Source organism: Cebus imitator, unplaced genomic scaffold (genome assembly GCF_001604975.1).
Source record: "Cebus imitator isolate Cc_AM_T3 unplaced genomic scaffold, Cebus_imitator-1.0 Scaffold975, whole genome shotgun sequence".
In the NCBI taxonomy this organism is placed as follows: Eukaryota; Metazoa; Chordata; class Mammalia; order Primates; family Cebidae; genus Cebus; species Cebus imitator.
In genome coordinates, this window is record NW_016108290.1 from 9,188 (window position 1) to 26,123 (window position 16,936).

At 52.6% G+C, this 16,936-nt stretch overlaps 1 protein-coding gene across 1 annotated transcript; it reads left to right on the forward strand.

Annotated features, from left to right (window-relative positions):
* Positions 1–2,159: 2,159 nt before the first annotated feature.
* On the forward strand, positions 2,160–12,692 carry LOC108298496 (eukaryotic translation initiation factor 3 subunit B-like). The gene is made up of 10 exons (XM_017521167.2): positions 2,160–3,028; positions 4,813–4,885; positions 5,705–5,827; positions 7,566–7,644; positions 8,649–8,787; positions 10,040–10,165; positions 10,673–10,750; positions 11,125–11,233; positions 11,355–11,473; positions 12,237–12,692. The coding sequence occupies exons 2-9, from the start codon at positions 4,843–4,845 to the stop codon at positions 11,456–11,458; spliced, it is 801 nt and encodes a 266-aa protein (XP_017376656.1). The 5' UTR covers positions 2,160–3,028; positions 4,813–4,842; the 3' UTR covers positions 11,459–11,473; positions 12,237–12,692.
* The last annotated feature ends 4,244 nt before the right edge of the window (positions 12,693–16,936 follow it).

Sequence of the window (16,936 nt, forward strand, 5' to 3'; positions counted from 1 at the left end):
CTATGAAACTCCTGTAAGTGGCTTCAGTGATAGGAAACACTCATCCCGTCCTTGCTTGTAATTGGGATGTGGTGCCTTTACTTACTTGTGCTAGAAGAGGAGGAGGAGGTTTCACAGATGGCAGTAGTGGCCTGTCTCCTGCACTGTTCTAACTGCTCCTGCTCTGGGTGAAGCTCTTTAGTCCCACCTGCGCCGCTGTGGGAAGTCCTGGATGGGAGTTAATGCAGTGAGCTTTGGAATTGGAGCTTGCGGTGGTGGATGGGTGGGTGGGTTCACCGTCACCCTCGCCGCGCGGTGCTCCCTAAGCAAACTCACATCAGACTTGTTTCCTTTTGTGAAAAGTTATGTGTTACTGAGACACTGACACGATTTGACTCAACTGTAACCTTCCCCTTTTTTTGGCCAATCTATGGGTCTTCTAGACAAGAAGAGTTTGAAGATCTCTGGGGTAAAGCGAGTGTTCTTATCAATTTGGCATCTCAGTGTGTTCAGGCTGCTTAACATAATACCAAAGGCTGGTTGCTTATTACAGCAGAGATGTCTTTCTCCCAGTTCTGGAGTTTGGGAGCCCGAGGTCACCGCGCCTGTAGACTGGGGAGGGCCCACTTCCTCGTGGACAGCCCCTCAGTCCAGCCTCACCTGGTGGAAGGCTTCTGGGTCCACTTCTGTAAAGGTCCTCATCTCATTCCTGAGGGCTTCATCCTCATGACCTGCTCAGCTCCCAAAGCCCCCACCTAATGCCATCACCCCAGGGGTTAGAATTTCAGCCTCCGAATTTGGGGTTCATAGATGTTTTCTACTGCAGTTGGTTTCCTTTATTTGCTCTCTCGTTTAGTACTTTTTTTTTTTTTTTTTTTTTTTGAGATGGAGCCTTGCTCTGTCACCCAGGCTGAGGTGCAGTGGTGCAGTCTCAGCTCAACACAGCCTCTGCCTCCCAGATTCAAGCGATTCTCCTGCTACAGCCTCCCAAGTAGCTGGAACTACAGGTGTGCACCACCATGCCTGGATAATTTTTGTGTTTTTAGTAGAGACAAGGTTTTACCATATTGGCCAGGCTGGTCTCGAACTCCGGACCTTGTGATCCACTTGCCTTGGCTTCCCAAAGTGCTGGGATTATAGTTGTCAGCCACCACACCCAGCCTAGCACTCAGTTCTTAGCCAGTTGGAGAGAACATGGTGAGCTTGTTCTTTTTTAAAAATATTTTTTTATTTTTTTATTTTTTTTTATTTTTGAGGCAGTCTCACTCTGTCCCCCAGGCTGGAGTGTCATGATCTTTGCTCACTGCAACCTCTGCCTCCCGGGTTAAAGGCATTCTCCTGCCTCAGCCTTCTGGGTTGCTGGGACTATAGGTGCCCACCACCACACCCAGCTAATTTTTTTACTTTTAGTAGAGATGGGGTTTCACTGTTGGCCAAGTTGGTCTTGCCTCAGCCTCCCAAAGCGCTGGGATTACAGTCATGAGCCACCACACCCAGCCATTTTTTAATATTTTTTGAGATAGGGTCTTGCTCTGTTGCCCAGGCTGGAATACAGTGACATGATCTCGATTCACTGCAAACTTCGCCTCCCGGGTTCAAAGGATTCTGGTGCCCCAGCCTCCTAAGTAGCTGGAATTACAGGGGCGCATCACCCTGCTCAGCTAATTTTTTGTATATTTTAGAAGAGGGGTTTCACCGTGTTGGCCAGGCTGGTCTTGAACTCCTGACCTCAAGTGATCTGCCTGCCTGCCTGCCTCCCTTGGCCTCACAAAGTGCAGGGATTATAGGCGTGAGCCACTGTGCCCATCCTAAGGTGAGTTTGTTCTGAATGCCAGGATGAAGCCTCGAGCTGATGGGCAGCAAGGCTGCTCCGCGCTGGGCCCACCACCCTCGAGACACCACTTCAGCAACTCTCCTTTCTGTGCCCAGAAATGAATCTTCAAGGCCAGAGTCTTGAGTTGGCTTCCTTCCATCTACCTCATCTTCGACCTAGAAACTGGGAGGGTGGTTCCAGCCTTTTAAGGAAGAGAGGGGACTTTGCTTAAGCGAAAGGTTTTCCTATTACTATTCTGTCTGAGGCAGAGTTTGGGGAGCCTTCAGCTCATTCTCATTATCAAAGAATGGGCACATTTTTATTTATCAGAAAACTCTTGGAACTGGTCAGTATCACGGCAGTGAACTTGTACCAGCAATCCAAGGACATTGTCGTTTCTTACTCCTTTTATTTTTACATTTTGGGGCAAAATTATGGCTAACAAAATAAAAAGAAGACCAGAACGTTGGTTCTCAGTAAACGCAAAACAGAGCACATAGCGTGTATAAAGCTGTTTTTCGCGTAGGTGAGCTCAGGAACCGTTCCTTCCAGCAGCTCTTCTGTTGAGCACTTGATCCATTGGAGGGAGTAGCCCTCGTTCTTGCTCATTGCTTACACTTGATTTGCCGTTTTCCCCTTTGACACCTTAATTAATCTTTAGATGTCAGATAGCTGGATCTGCCAGCCTAAATTGCCTCAAAGCAGCAGTATGTGGTGTCTAAGAGTGGGCTGACGGAGCCCAGGCTGGAGTCTATAGAGTCTGTGCGTGACGGTGGGGTTGCTCATATTTTGTCTGCATTCACTCCCTGTTACGGTGAGCGCAGTAATGCCCCAGGGTCCTGGTGAAGACCTGTGAAGCTGTGCGCCATGCCCAGAGCAGTGTGTGATGTGCGGAGTGAGCGCTCAGCGTCAGCTGTGACGGCATTGAGCTTCTGTACAGCAAATGAGTTGTTTTATTCTCTTCTGCTTTTCAGTTTCCTCATCACTTGGTCTTTGCTGTAACATTTTATTTTCCTGATCTGCAGAGACTTTTCTTGGTCTCCTGGTGGTAACATAATAGCCTTCTGGGTGCCTGAAGACAAGGATATTCCAGCCAGGGTAACCCTGATGCAGCTGCCTACCAGGCAAGAGATCCGAGTGAGGAACCTGTTCAATGTGGTGGATTGCAAGCTGCATTGGTAGAAGAATGGAGACCACTTGTGTGTGAAAGTAGACAGGACTCCGAAAGGCACCCAGGTACGTGGGTGCCCACGGGAAATGGAGGTTCCTTATCCTTTGCTCTTCAGTGACCACTGTATTGTTTGGAGGCTGTTAATGGATTTTTAAATTCAGATTTGTGGGTTATTTTGATACCTTCCTGATATAACTGGCAAGTCTTAGTTAGAGATCTTGGCATTTTCTATTTGAAGAGTACAATTATTTTTTTAAGAAAAGTTTTTCAAATAGGCTGGGTGTGGTGCCTCATGCCTAGAATCTGAACACTTTGGCAGGCTGAGGCAGGATTGCTTGAGCCCAGGAGGTCAAGGGTGTAGTGGGCCATCACTGCACCGCTCTACTCTAGCCTGGGCCACAGAGCAAGACACTGTCTCCAAAATAAGTTTTGAATAGATATTACAGTCACATGGTTTAGAGTTCACAAAAGAATACAGTAAAAGGTCCCCAGACATCCACCTTTTTTCTATATTGATTGCTATGAGAATATCATTTTGTGTTTTTTTCTGTCACCCAGGGTGGATTGCAATGGTACGATCTTGGCTCACTGCAACCTCCACCTCTTGGGTTCAAGTGATTCTCCTGCCTCAGCCTCCCCAGTAGCTGGGACTACAGGTGCCTGCCACCACACCCAGCTAATTTATGTATTTTTAGTAGAGACAGAGTTTCACCATATTGGTCAGGCTGGTCTTGAACTCCTGGCCTCAGGTGATCCGTCCACCTTGGGCACCCAAAGTGCTGGGATTGCAGGGGTGAGCCACTGTGCCTGGTTGAGAATATTATTTTCTTTCTAAGTACAAAGAGTAGCATACTCAGATTTTTTGTGCATATAGTTGATAATTAATATTTACCTTATGAAAACTTGTCTGAGTTTTTCCTCTAATGGAAGTATTCCACTCTTTAAAGTGGTGGGGCAGTTCAGCGGCTTTTAGTGTGTTCACAGGGTTGTGCAGCCACCATCACTCATTTCACAGTGTTTTCATTGGCTGGGCGAGGTGGCTCACCCTAAGTGGGAGGGAGGATAACTTGAGGCTAGAAATTTCAGACCGGCCTGGGCAATACAGTGAGACTCCATCTCTATAGATAATTTTTAAAAGATAAAAAATAAGAAACGTTTTCATCACTCTACAAAGAAACACCATACCTATTAGCAGTCTCTCTGCCCAGCTCCTGGCATCACTAATGTCTCTGACTTCCCTATTCCAGACTCGCAGCTGGAATCACATAGTTTGCAGCCTCTGTGTCTTAACTCCTTCATGGAGCAGTTTTCCTACGGCTTGTCCACGGTGTTGAGTCTGAACAGGAATCTGCTGTTGGGTGGACCACGTTTCTTTGCCTCCTTCCTCTTTTGGTGGACATTGGGGCGGTTTCCCCTTAGACTCCTGGAGTGGGGCAGGACTTCTGGAAGGTCATGGCTGCAGAACACCCCCACTGTCTGAAATAGTTTCACCAGCCCCATGGGTGGGCCTTTTGGGCCCTGTGGACCTGGCACGCAGACTGTAGTGAGGACCCTGGGACTGCTTGTGCCAGAGTGTGGAGGGCAGGGAGGCTCCTGAAGGTGGGATCTGGTCGGATTATTTCATGCATGTCAGGTAGCTGCCTCTAGATGGGGTGCCGGCAGTTCCCCTCCAGCCTTAGAACTGTGTTCTCTCCTGAGGGCTGCGGCTGCCATCATGGCAGATGTTCGTGTGTGCGAACCAGGCGTGCAAATCGAATCTTTCATTATGAAGTTGTCCTTTGATTTAAACCTTTTTCTCATGTTTTCAATGTCCAGAATGTCACCCCTTCCCTCCTTTTTTTTAAAACAGGGTGTTGTCACAAATTTTGAAATTTTCTGAATGAGGGAAAAACAGGTACCTGTGGATGTGGTCGAAGTGAAAGGCAGGTTTTATTTTAGTCATTTTAGTTGGATGGGCCTTACGTGCTGTTTTGCACTTGGCTTTTAACACTTTCCTGCTAGTGCGTTGTCTGAGCAATGGAATCACGACTGTGAACTCTCACCATTAATAGCCATCTCCAGGTCACAAAATGTTTTTATAGCCTCGGCAACGTAGTGAGACCCTCTCTGTTCAAAAAATACAGATATTAGCGAGGTGTGGTGGTGTACACCTATAGTCCCAGCTGTTTGAGAGGCTGAAGTGGGAGGATCAATTGAGCCCAGGAGCGGAGGTTGCTATGAGCGGAGATTGCGCCACTGCACTCCAGCCTGGGTGACAGCAAGACCCTGTCTACAGAAACGAGAGAAGAAATGCAGCCTGTGTTCTTGTATGGCTTTTTGTTTTGCTATAGAAACAAAGAGGAAGGAAGGAGAAAAATAGAGAGGTGAGCAAACGTCAAACCTGGCCACCCTGCCAGGCAGGGAGACAGGAAGCCAGGATTCCACTGTAGACGCCACACTAGGTGCAAAGCAAGTGGCATCCACAGCTGCCTGCGATGTCAGGCTCCTTGTCCCACCTTGGGTATCCTGCTCTTAGGAAGGGAACAGTTTCACATAGGTCATTCACACGAGTGAAGGCAGCTGCCTCTGAAACTCTGGGAATGTGCACCTTTTCCTGCTGATGCTTGCTTTGTGGTCCTTGTAATTAACTTTTAAATGTTGAGGGCTATTTCTCTCTGGTTGAATAGTGAACATTTTAACTGATTAAGAGTATTCTGTTCTGAATTGACCAAAAAGGGAGTGGTCTCTTTCGTCAATTTTAGAAACCATCACAGCCTTTGCCTGGGAACCTAATGGAAGTAAATGTGCTGTGTTGCATGGAGAGGCTCCGCGGATATCTGTATCTTTCTACCATGTCAAAAACAACAGGAAGATTGAACTCATCAGTAAGTAGCCTGGTCCCTTTCCTTTTCTGAACAGATCAGACGGATAAGGACCCAGTCGCCCAGCAGTGAGCATTTGACTGGCTTAGGACCACTGCTGGGCAGGACTCGCCTGGGAATGGGGGCCCAGTGGACTCGGCTGACGGCAGTGAGCCATGGCCCAGTGGTGCAGCCTCCTTGCGGGGCAGGGCGCCTCTCTGAGCCCCATTGGGCCCTCATATTTAAGCAAGTATTTCCAAGGCTTCTGTTCTCTGTCATTGTCTCAAGTGAAGCTGTTTCTCTTATGGCTGTAGCTGCTGTCTCTGGGCTTGGGGTGACTTCCTGTGGACATGCTCCCGCCAGTCCCCAGTCTGGGTCGGGTGCCTCTGACCTTGCAGGGAGTGCAGAGCTGTTCCAGGCGGCTGTGCCTTGCCCCCATGCACCTGGTTCCAGAGCTACCACACTCACCTACCTGGGGCTTGCTCCTCATAGTGGTGCGGTGGCGCTCGCCTGTCTCATGGCATCTGCCATCTTTGCCCTTGGCTCCGCACTTCATCCGGGGTCTCTGCTCAGCATAGAGCCCGGCGCCCTTGGGGATGGAATGAACCATTGCCTGTTGCTTCACAGGCGTGGTGTGTATGTGTGTGGCAGCCGGGAGGTAGCAAGGGGTTGTGTTCCTCCCGCAAACGACTGGCTGCCTTATGCCCACCTGCAGAGCTGTGGGTTTGGCCCTGTACCTGTAAAGCGCTGGAATCTCATGGCCTCACCTTTTGCAACATGATTCTGTGAGGAGTTTAGTTTCGTTTTCACTTTGCTGGAGCTTGGCAGGTGCGTGGTGCTCTCAGTTGGCAGTAGATCACAAGATGGGCTGTATCATTAATTCTCTTTGGTGGAAACATACGGGCAGTTGCAGACTGTCCAGAGACTTGTATCAGTCTTCTAGATCATAAGACAGACAGCAAGCAGAAGTACCCTGTACCTTCCAAACACGTATGACGCGCCTCTCCTGAGGTTTGGCATAGACTCTGCGGCCACCGTGTGGGTTCTATCCCGTGCCTGTGGCTGCTGGGGTTTTTTGTTGGTGCAGGTCTGAGACCCCTGCCCCTGCTGGGGTGCGTCTCCCTTCCCACATCTCCTCCCCTCCATATCCTGCCCCAGCTTCTTTTTTGGATGTACCACAGGCTAAGGAGAGAGAGGCTGCAGGTCGTCAGCTCTGTCTGACCAAGCTCTGAGGGGGACTTGAGCCCAGCCCGGCTGGCTTTCACTTCTCACTGCTGCAGCGGCTCTGCCCGAGGTACTTTCCGGAAGTAAGACTTAGAACCTGGAAAGATGATGACTGTAGACAGTTTCAACAAGCATACAGCTTCTCCAAAGATGTCTTCTCGCTAGGAAAGTGGCTTTGGTCTTCCAGGGTCACACGTCTCCGACATCCTCTCCCTGTTGTGGTCCCTGCAGCAATGAACATTTGCTGTAAAGGGAATTCTTTGTCCATTTCCCTCAGGAAATAGGAAAATAGTTTTGCTTTGAAATACCCCTGCCCCTTTTTTTTCTCCCCCATTTAAAGCATGGTTTATGACTTAAGGGGTACTTAGCGATGGATTTTGTAAAATTGTTTTCCGAGGTGGTCGGGCATTCCCAGCTGTGCCCACGTGGGTAGCGTGAGCGACGGCCAAGCCCCCCAGCCTTGACTGCCCTTGGTTCCTTACTTCATCCTGGGGTGAAAGCCCTCACAGCTCCTGACGAGCACTCTGTTTCCTTTCAGAGATGTTCGACAAGGAGCAAGCAAACACCATCTTCTGGAGCCCCCAAGGACAGTTTGTGGTATTGGCGGGCCTGAGGAGGTGGGTGTCCGCGCGCTGAGCCTGTCTGCCTCGTGAGTAGCGCTCTGCCTGCTGCAGCGGAGACCCCTCAGGCGCCTGCACCCTGCGCCCTGGCTCCTCCTCCCACTTCTTGGCAGAGGGAGTGTTGCACACAGAAAGGATTTACCCCGGGGTCAGTGGATGGGACATTATATTTTTTTTATTTTTTATTTTTTATTTTTTTTTTTGAGACAAAGTTTCGCTCTTGTTACCCAGGCTGGAGTGCAATGGCGCGATCTCGGCTCACTGCAACCTCCGCCTCCTAGGTTCAGGCAATTCTCCTGCCCCAGCCTCCTGAGTCGCTGGGATTACAGGCTTTAGCCACTGCGCCCGGCTGGATGGGACATTATTGAACCTTTGCGGATCCATGACACTCCAAGACTGAGGCCAAGCCAGGGCAGATGGAAATAAGCACTCGCAGATGCTTTTGTGAAGTGACAGGCTGACCAGTCTGTGGGTTGTGGTTCTTTCGTGGTTAAACAAGTGCCTTCCAGCAATCCAGTTACATCCCTGTCCCCGCCCCAGGAGGTCAATCCCCTCTCTTCTAGCCGGAGGGTGTTAGTTCTGTGAGGCTGCCTTACCTCTGTGGTTGGTGTCATGGTATGGGTCTTAGCTGCGTTCCAGCAGTGTGTCAAAATTGTGGAGAAGCTTCCAGCTTTCTGCTCTGAGTTAAAAGAATATCCTTTTGTCGCTGCTCTCCCTTGCTTCATTGTCGACACTTGTTACTGTAATTTTGGAGGCTTACTTAGCCTCAGATAACATTTCCTGTGAAAATAATAGTGATGGCAGACATGCGTAATACTCACTGCACACTCTGCAAGCTGTGATGTGTAAGTCTCACAGTGGCCACCAGAGGCTGTTGCTGTGCTTGTTTCCACGTTAACGCCAAGGGTGGCTCCCTGGGGACCCCATGCTGTGCCTCTCAGGAGTGGGATGTCGGGAAGAATGCGTCACCGTGAACCTCACAGTCCCATTTGTCTCTGCAGTATGAATGGTGCCTTAGCATTTGTGGACACTTCAGACTGCACTGTCATGAACATCGCAGAGCACTACATGGCCTCTGATGTTGAGTGGGATCCTACCGGGTGCTATGTCGTCACCTCTGTGACCTGGTGGAGCCATAAGGTGCCGGCCCGAGGGCATAGCTTTGGCTGTGGATAGAAGCAGGGAGTGCTGGCTGGCCACTGACTCTGGTGCTGTCCTGGGACCTCAGGGAGGGGCACTAAGCCTTGGTGTTTAACAGAAGCCTCAACTGGTGTTCGTGGCAGGAGGAAGAGGATTCTGGGTTGTAGAAGAGGTGGCGGGAGCAGCCCCTGCTCATGGTGGGGGGTCTTACCCTGGGGCCCAGGGACCCCTGAAAGGGAGTATGAGTGTGTCATGCACGAGTGTTTTTCTGCAGAGAGGAGTCATTTCCTTTAAAGTCTGAACAGTTCCATAACCTCAGACATGAAGACCTCTTTGGAGTCAGTGGTCAAGTCCAGCCGCCGCCTTACCCACAAGTTCTTATTCAAAAACTGCTGATTAAGTTTGCCGAGGACTTCTTGTATTTAGTGACTTTTAGAAAGTTGATGGAGGTATTGACACTTGAACTGTCCATGCAAATAGAGTCTATGAGATCAAATTAGGGTAATTTTAGTGAATGAGATACTGAACTTTTAGGAATACCCACTTATCAAATATTACTACAAGTGTCTAGACTTAGAAATCTTCACATTTAAATCAGGGTGTGTTGATGACGGCCTGGGTCCAGGTATGTTCATATGTCACTGTAGTGGGGCCTACCTTGACACCACTTTAGGGCAGGCACAGTGGCTCACACCTGGAATCCCACCACTTTAGGAGGCAGAGGCAGAAGAATCATTTTAGTCCAGGAGTTTGAGACTAGCCTGAGCAACGTAGTGAAACCCTAACCCCATTAAAAGAAAAGACCTTGTAAGCTATTGACCACTCTGCTTGAGGTATAAACACTTAGCTCCCACAATGCCAGCCTGTCATAGGGAGTTTATCCTGGGTGCCAGTGACGGCGCCGTCCTTCATGAGAGAGTCATGCTATGAAGAGAGTGGAACTGAGCGGCATGTGGTGATGCAGTTAGCTTACATCCGGCGCGGGGTTCTTGCTGCCAGCAGGAGCGCGTAGGCCTGTGCTATGATGAGCGCTGCTCCAGCTGCTGTGCGCCCTGCACTATGGGTTGATTACGTATTTTGTGTCTTTCATTTACTGACCACCTCCCCTGCTGAATGTCAGCTCAGCAAAGGTAGAGCTTTGTTTGGTTCACACGTGTCCCCGATATCCAGGACCTTGTTCAGCAAGTGACATAGTCACTGTTGTGGCTCTGCTGACCCTTTTATGTCCTGGTGTGTCCCTGCCCTGGCCTAGGTGGACAACACGTACTGGCTGTGGACTTTCCAGGGACGCCTCCTGCAGAAGAACAACAAGGACTGCTTCTGCCAGCTGCTGTGGCGGCCCCGGCCTCCAACACTCCTGAGCCAGGAGCAGATCAAGGTCAGCGCCCCCCACCCTCAGGTGCAGGGCATGTGGAGGTGGTTATGGCATTGAAAGGAAAAGTGGTTAGGGTGGTGACTGGGGGCTAGGCCCTTTGAAGAGACGAGGGAACAGTGAAAACTGAATGGAATAGAACAGCTTTAGGAGAGTAAACTGAGGTCTTCAGCTTGTTGAGGGAAGTTTTACATGAACCTGAGGGGTGGATAAAAAGATGCCAGGGGCTATTAAAAAGTCCTGGTGGGATTAGAAAGCGACTTGTCTGGGATTTACATAATGATGGTAAAATAGGCCGATGATATTAGGTCAGAACGAAGAGGAGGGTTAAATCCCAGGAAGAAAGTCAGTCTCAACGTGAAACAGGGAAGAGACAGCAGGCGCGAGCACTCCGGGGGCACTGTGTTCTGTTAATGACTCTGGATGTCACTTCATGGCGGCAACTTTGAAGATTGCGTTTGTGCTTCTTGCTTCGAATGTTAAATCCTGAGTGACAGTAGTCTTTTGTTTCAGCAAATTAAAAAGAACCTGAAGAAATACTCTAAGATCTTTGAACAGAAGGATCGTTTGAGCCAGTCCAAAGCCTCAAAGGTGAGCCTCGTTCCCTGAAGTGAGAGCCATGCTGCGACATCCACCATCACAGCAAAGGCGGGTTCACGTCAGGCTTCGAGGGGGCTGCTGTGTGTCTGCTCAGAGTTGCTTCTGCCCCGAAGACACTGGTTCTGTTTTCCTCCTAGGAGGGATGCAGTGGGGGACAGGGGTTGGCACGGGGACTTGGAGTTGGCGGCCTCACTGCTGTTCTGTGGGCGGGGGCGGTGTTGGGGGGAAATGAGAACAAATGGACTGCCATTCCTGCCTGAGCACCTCCAAATGCCATTGTCCTGGCTCTGTCCCCGGGTGTGTGCTCTTGGCAATGGCGAGGCAGGTGTCACCAGTTCTGTGGCTTTCCCCACCCTTGTGCGTAGGAATTGGTGGAGAGAAGGCGCACCATGATGGAAGACTTCCGGAAGTACCGGAAGATGGCCCAGGAGCTGTATATGGAGCAGAAAAACGAGCGCCTGGAGCTGCGAGGAGGTGACTTTGAGATCCCTCAGTCACCAGCTGGCCATTCTGCCGCCATGGGCCCAGGTGGACACGAATTCCTGTGTTCTTCCCACTGGCCTCGGCGGGTGACCCGTGCCCTTTGTCCCCTCAGGGGTGGACACTGATGAGCTGGACAGCAATGTGGACGACTGGGAAGAGGAGACCATAGAATTCTTTGTCACTGAAGAAATCATCCCCCTCAGGAATCAGGAGTGACCGGGGAGCTCTGTGGTGAGCCTCTATGGGGAGGTGTGATGGGGGTCCTGTTGGCTTCTCTCACGCTGCTTCTCTTATCTCACTGAGAAAGCACCTCCTTTAAGGCAGGGGTGAAGCCCCAGTGTTACGTGCTCAGGGTTAGCTGAGCCTTGTGTGAAATGTGGAGTTGGTGCCGACCTGGCCTTGGCTGTGCCCTCTGACTGCATCGCAGATGGTGCCTTTCAGGCAGTGCTGGGTGAGAGAGGCGCGGTCGCCAGGTGCTGGGAAGTGCGAGGAAGAGGAGGGTGGCTGTGCCTGGCCATTTGCCGACACCCTTGCTAATGACGGCCGCGGTGTTTCCACCAGAAAAAAACACTGGCGTGCGTGGCTGCAACTCTGGTTCCAGCAGCCACCAGCCTGTTCCGAGACAAGCCTTCCCCGTTGGGGGCTGGAGAGTTCCTGAGTCCTGGGGGCCTCCACGCCTCACAGCGCAGGCATGTGTGGGACAGAAGGCTTAAGTCCCTGGGACTTGGGGGTGCCTGAGGATGGCCTGGTTGCTGTCCCCAGGGCGGGACCATGAGTGACAGGTGGTGGCACACAGGCTCAGTTCTCTGTGGCCAAGGTGACTCCTGTTGCCAGACTCAATGTCAGCCCCAAAGCGATATTCAGCAGCCCCTCAGCCTTTTCAGGCGGTGCTTTTTAGGGCCGCCATGCCTGTCCGTCCAGGGGACGGAGCCACTGAGCTGACCCCACCTGGCTCAGGACGGAGCAGGAGCGAGGTTCCTCTGCTGCATTGTAGCGCGTGTGGTGTGGAGCGGAGGCCGCCCTGCAGGAAGCCTGCTCGACTCCCACCGCCTCCCCGTGTTCTGGACTGTGACCACGCCTGGGATTCTGCCATTGCAACACATTTTTGTGCCTTTCAGCCCCTGGCGTCTACAGTGGGGGGTTTTAAGGCACCACTTCCACTTCTTTCTTGTTTGGGGTTTTCTGTCGGAACCACCTGCGTTGGCTCCGTAGACTCTAGCAGCGTCACCAGCAGCATCTTCTTCCGCAGCCAGTGGTGTTTCCACGGTGCCCATCCACAGCTGAGCGGTGTTTCCGTTGAAGGACTTGTGTCCCTGTCGCGCGTAGTGCTGGACATGTGCCGGAGATCCGCCGGGGGGGCACTGCCACGCCTCGTACCCCCACTGTGCAGGTGGTGGCCAGTTTTCTCCACAGGTTGAACGTGGAAATAAAAGCAAACTTGTATGAAAAAGCCGTCTTTCTCCTCTCTTTGAATGTAGATAGCGACCTTGAACCTGTTGCCTGCCTCCCTCCTCAGTGGCAGGTGCCTGCTTGCCAAGCCAGGTCTCCACAGGGTGCCGTCCCATCTGGTCGTCGGGCACACTTGGCCGCCCTGCATCCAGCAGTTTGCTGGTCAGTCACGCCACAATCTCTTCCGTTCTGTTGTTTCCTGTGAAAGGTGCTGGTCATTTTCCCTGGTGAGAACCCTGTGGCCTTTGCTTGGCGTTAGACACATTGGGAAACGTGTGTTGAGGATGGTCAGTTCTGCCCACTTATACGCGGTCCTCTTGTAGTACTGAGCGGGCTTCCTGTTGGGAAGGAGCACACAAATGGGGGGAGTTTCAACCCCTTCTGTTTGCAGGGTCTCACTTCCCATTGGCACCTGTGACCTAGCATTTCATCCACCGCTTTTCAACTTGTGGAACCTGAGGCAGCATTCAACTCACAGCCAAGGGACCATTACAAACCTAAGGCGATGGGGCTGTAGTTCACAGGGCGGAAGACCCGGGCGCCTGCCAGCCTGGAGGAGCAGCCCGGGGCCTCGGGTCCCGCTGAGTTTCCTGGGTATGAGGAGGGTGCCTTGGTACATTTTCTTTTTTATGAGCCTTAACATTTATCTGCGTTTTTAAAATTCTAATCCTGCCGTTTATCCTGTGCCCCTTCAGTGCACATTTTATTAGTAATTCTTGTTTATGTTCATGCTCTTTAAACTCATGCATTTAAACTCTAGTGTGCCAAGAAACAGTTTTTCTGATTTCATGGAAAGAAGAAAGACACACAGTTCTACCATATGACAAATTTTTAACAGAGCTTCTAAAAAAATTAAGTTTTCACTGTTGTAAATTCACTAGTTGTAATTGTTCCATATAATTCGTAAAGAATTTCTGAAGACTTTGTGCTGGTTTTCACTTTGCCATGGTCAATGTGGATTTCCCAGAGCTGGCCTGCAGTGGAGGGACTTCCTGGGTATCAGGGTCCCCAGGGCTTTGGGCTCAGGACATCAGGGTGGGCTTGGGACCTCTGCTGCAGGCACGCCTTGGTTGTCTCAGGAGGCCGAGGCAGCCAGGAATGTTGCGACCCATGGATGTGTTCCTGGCAAGTGCCTTGGTCAGACGCTGGAGCCTAGAGGAGTGGGACGTGGATGTTGGAGGGGCAGCCCCTTCCTTGCCGAATCCACCTGGCAGGGGCTTCCTGCAGCACAGCATTGACCTGGACACCAAGGAAGAGTTGGATGTGGCCAAGCATATGCCCTGGCCTCTGAACTGAGCTGCCCCTGCCCCCCAGTTGGCGTACAGGAATGGCGCAGTACAGTGGCTTTTGGGAGAGCTTGAGTACCCCACCTGCCAGGAATGGACCCCCGGGCCCTTTCAGCTCTGTAGTTGAAATCATCAAGTTAGACTGAGAGGTTCGAATGGCATGGATCTGATCTTAGCGTGATTTCTTTTTTTCCTCTTTTTTTGGGTTGTGCCGTGCCCGGCCTGGCCTTGGTGTGATCTCTGTCACCGCGGGAGTGGTTTTCTGTGCTTGGCACTGACCCTGGCTCTGGGCACTGTCGTCCTGCAGTCTGGTTAACACAGCCTGGCGGGGATAGTCCGCCTTGGCGGTGCAGGTTCAGTGCGGTGACCTCCCCCTGACTTCCAGTGGAAATGTTGAGCACAACCTTTAGGCATTTAATACATGTGATAGCCAATCCAAGCACTGACTGGGAAAGGCACATAGACCATGGCTAGTGCATCAGCGATGTGGTTGTAGGCCAGGTGCGGTGGCTCACGCCTGTAATTCCAGCACTTTGGGAAGCCAAGGTGGGCGGATCACCTGAGATGAGTTCAAGACCAGCCTGCCAACATGAAACCCTGTCTCTGCTAAAAATACAAAAATTAGCCAGGTATGGTGGTGCATGCCTGTAATCCCAGCTACTCGGGAGGCTGAGGCAGGATACTTGCTTGAACCCAGGAGGTGAAGTTTGCACTCCAGCCTGGATGACAGAAAAAAAAAAAAAAATGTCACTGTTGGAAACGGCAGTTGCAGTTGAAGTTGCCGCGTGAAGCTTCAGCTGCTGCCATTTGCTTCAAGGGAAATGCCCCAGGCCCACCCTGGTCTCCGTGTGAGGGGCCCCTGGAGTGGGCAGCGTCTCTGCTGGTCTCAGGGTGCCCACCCTGCAAAGAAGAGGAGCAGCCCCTCCACCTGCATACTGGTGGGGGTCAGGCCGGCTTGTGCACCAGGTGAGGCACATGGAAACCTGGGGTTGCCATAGTGAGTGTGGAGATAGAGGCCGCCGCGGTCTCTGGAGCTGTCCCCGTGTGCAGATGTGATCAGGAGGGCCATCCTGCTCCTTGGGGCCCCAACCACGTGAGCGGTGCCAGCCCAGCTCCCCTGAGGTCCAGCTGATGTCACCGGGGTGGGGTGGGGCTGAGCACAGCCAGGTCTCACCTCTGCTGGGATAGCAGGGAGTGTGTCCCTTGCCCATGCCCTCCTACCAGGTCGCAGGCCCCTCCNCAGAAAAAAAAAAAAAAAGTCACTGTTGGAAACGGCAGTTGCAGTTGAAGTTGCCGCGTGAAGCTTCAGCTGCTGCCATTTGCTTCAAGGGAAATGCTCCAGGCCCACCCTGGTCTCTGTGTGAGGGGCCCCTGGAGTGGGCAGCGTCTCTGCTGGTCTCAGGGTGCCCACCCTGCAAAGAAGAGGGGCAGCCCCTCCACCTGCATCCTGGTGGGGGTCAGGCCGGCTTGTGCACCAGGTGAGGCACATGGAAACCTGGGGTTGCCATAGTGAGTGTGGAGATAGAGGCCACCGCGGTCTCTGGAGCTGTCCCCGTGTGCAGATGTGATCAGGAGGGCCATCCTGCTCCTTGGGGCCCCAACCACGTGACCGGTGCCAGCCCAGCTCCCCTGAGGTCCAGCTGATGTCACCGGGGAGGGGTGGGGCTGAGCACAGCCAGGTCTCACCTCTGCTGGGATAGCAGGGAGTGTGTCCCTTGCCCATGCCCTCCTACCAGGTCGCAGGCCCCTCCCCAGCCCAGGGCAGCCTGGCATTGAGATGTAGTCCAAGGACCAGCCAGTCATGGTGAGTGCCCTCCCTCATTCCCTGGCTGTCCCCGCTGTGAGTGCCCAACGCTGCCTCCCCAACCTGCCACTATAGTGACCCTTCTGTTATGAGGCCCCATTTACTCCTCCACTGTCCCTCCCTGGGACCTAGCTGCCCCGCTCTTCCCCACGACCTCCAGATACCCTCTCTGCCCCTAATCCCCATGCTGCTGGCACCTGGGCATGCAGGCTCCGGGCTCCCCAGCCTGATCCAGGCTGTCTTTTGGGGCCTCAGAGCCTCTGTCCACTGCACAGTGGTGAGCTGAGCTGGGGACTTGCCCCAGTGCTATGGCTGGGTAAGGAGAGATGCCAGGCATAACTGCCCCTCAGCTGTTGTTTCTACCAAAAAATGTATCCCTTTTACAGAGGGGGAAAAGGGCGTCCAGGGGCCACGGCTCCTGTGCAGCTGGGGTGGGTTTGAGGCTGGGGTCTGGCCCTCAGAACAGGGAGGGGTGTTAGCGAGGCCCACAGTTTCCCCTAGGGGAAGTTTTCTCTGAAGGAGCTCAGCGTCCCTTCTGGAGGTAGCAGGACTGGGAGGTGTAGGTTCGCTGGTTGGGAGGCCTTGGGCAGGCATTCTCCGCTTTGTGCCCCAACCTCCCCATTGCTCAGTGAAGGAGGCCACGTCTTGCTGGGGATATAGGCAGCCCCGAGGGAGCGAAGTTGGAGCCTCGCCTGAGGGGCATGGGGCTGCGCTGCTGCTTTACCGATTCACTGAGCAGGTACCAGAGCCACAGGGCCAGGGAGGGCAGGGCTGCAAGGCTGGGGGCCCAAGGGTGAAGAGTCCCCATGCAGTTGCCCCAGTGGCCTCCTGCAGGTGGCACTTCGAATCCGCCCACTCGATGCAGAACTGAAGGAGGGAGTGTGGTCATCGCCCACAAAGTGGGGAACCAGGTGAGTCTGGGGCTCAGAGGGCTCCCCACTGTCACAAGCTCACAGATGGGGCTCTATCTGAGAGCCCTGGGGTGCGGCTAACACTGACACCAGGCCCACCCCACTGGGCCCAGTTTCTAGTCAGGGTTGGGGGCACACAAGTCAGGGAGAGATGAGTGTCACCAGGAAAATAACGCCAGGCGTAGTGGTGCACACCTGTGGTCCTAGCTACTCAGGAGGCTGAGTCAGGAGGTGGGCTCGGGCC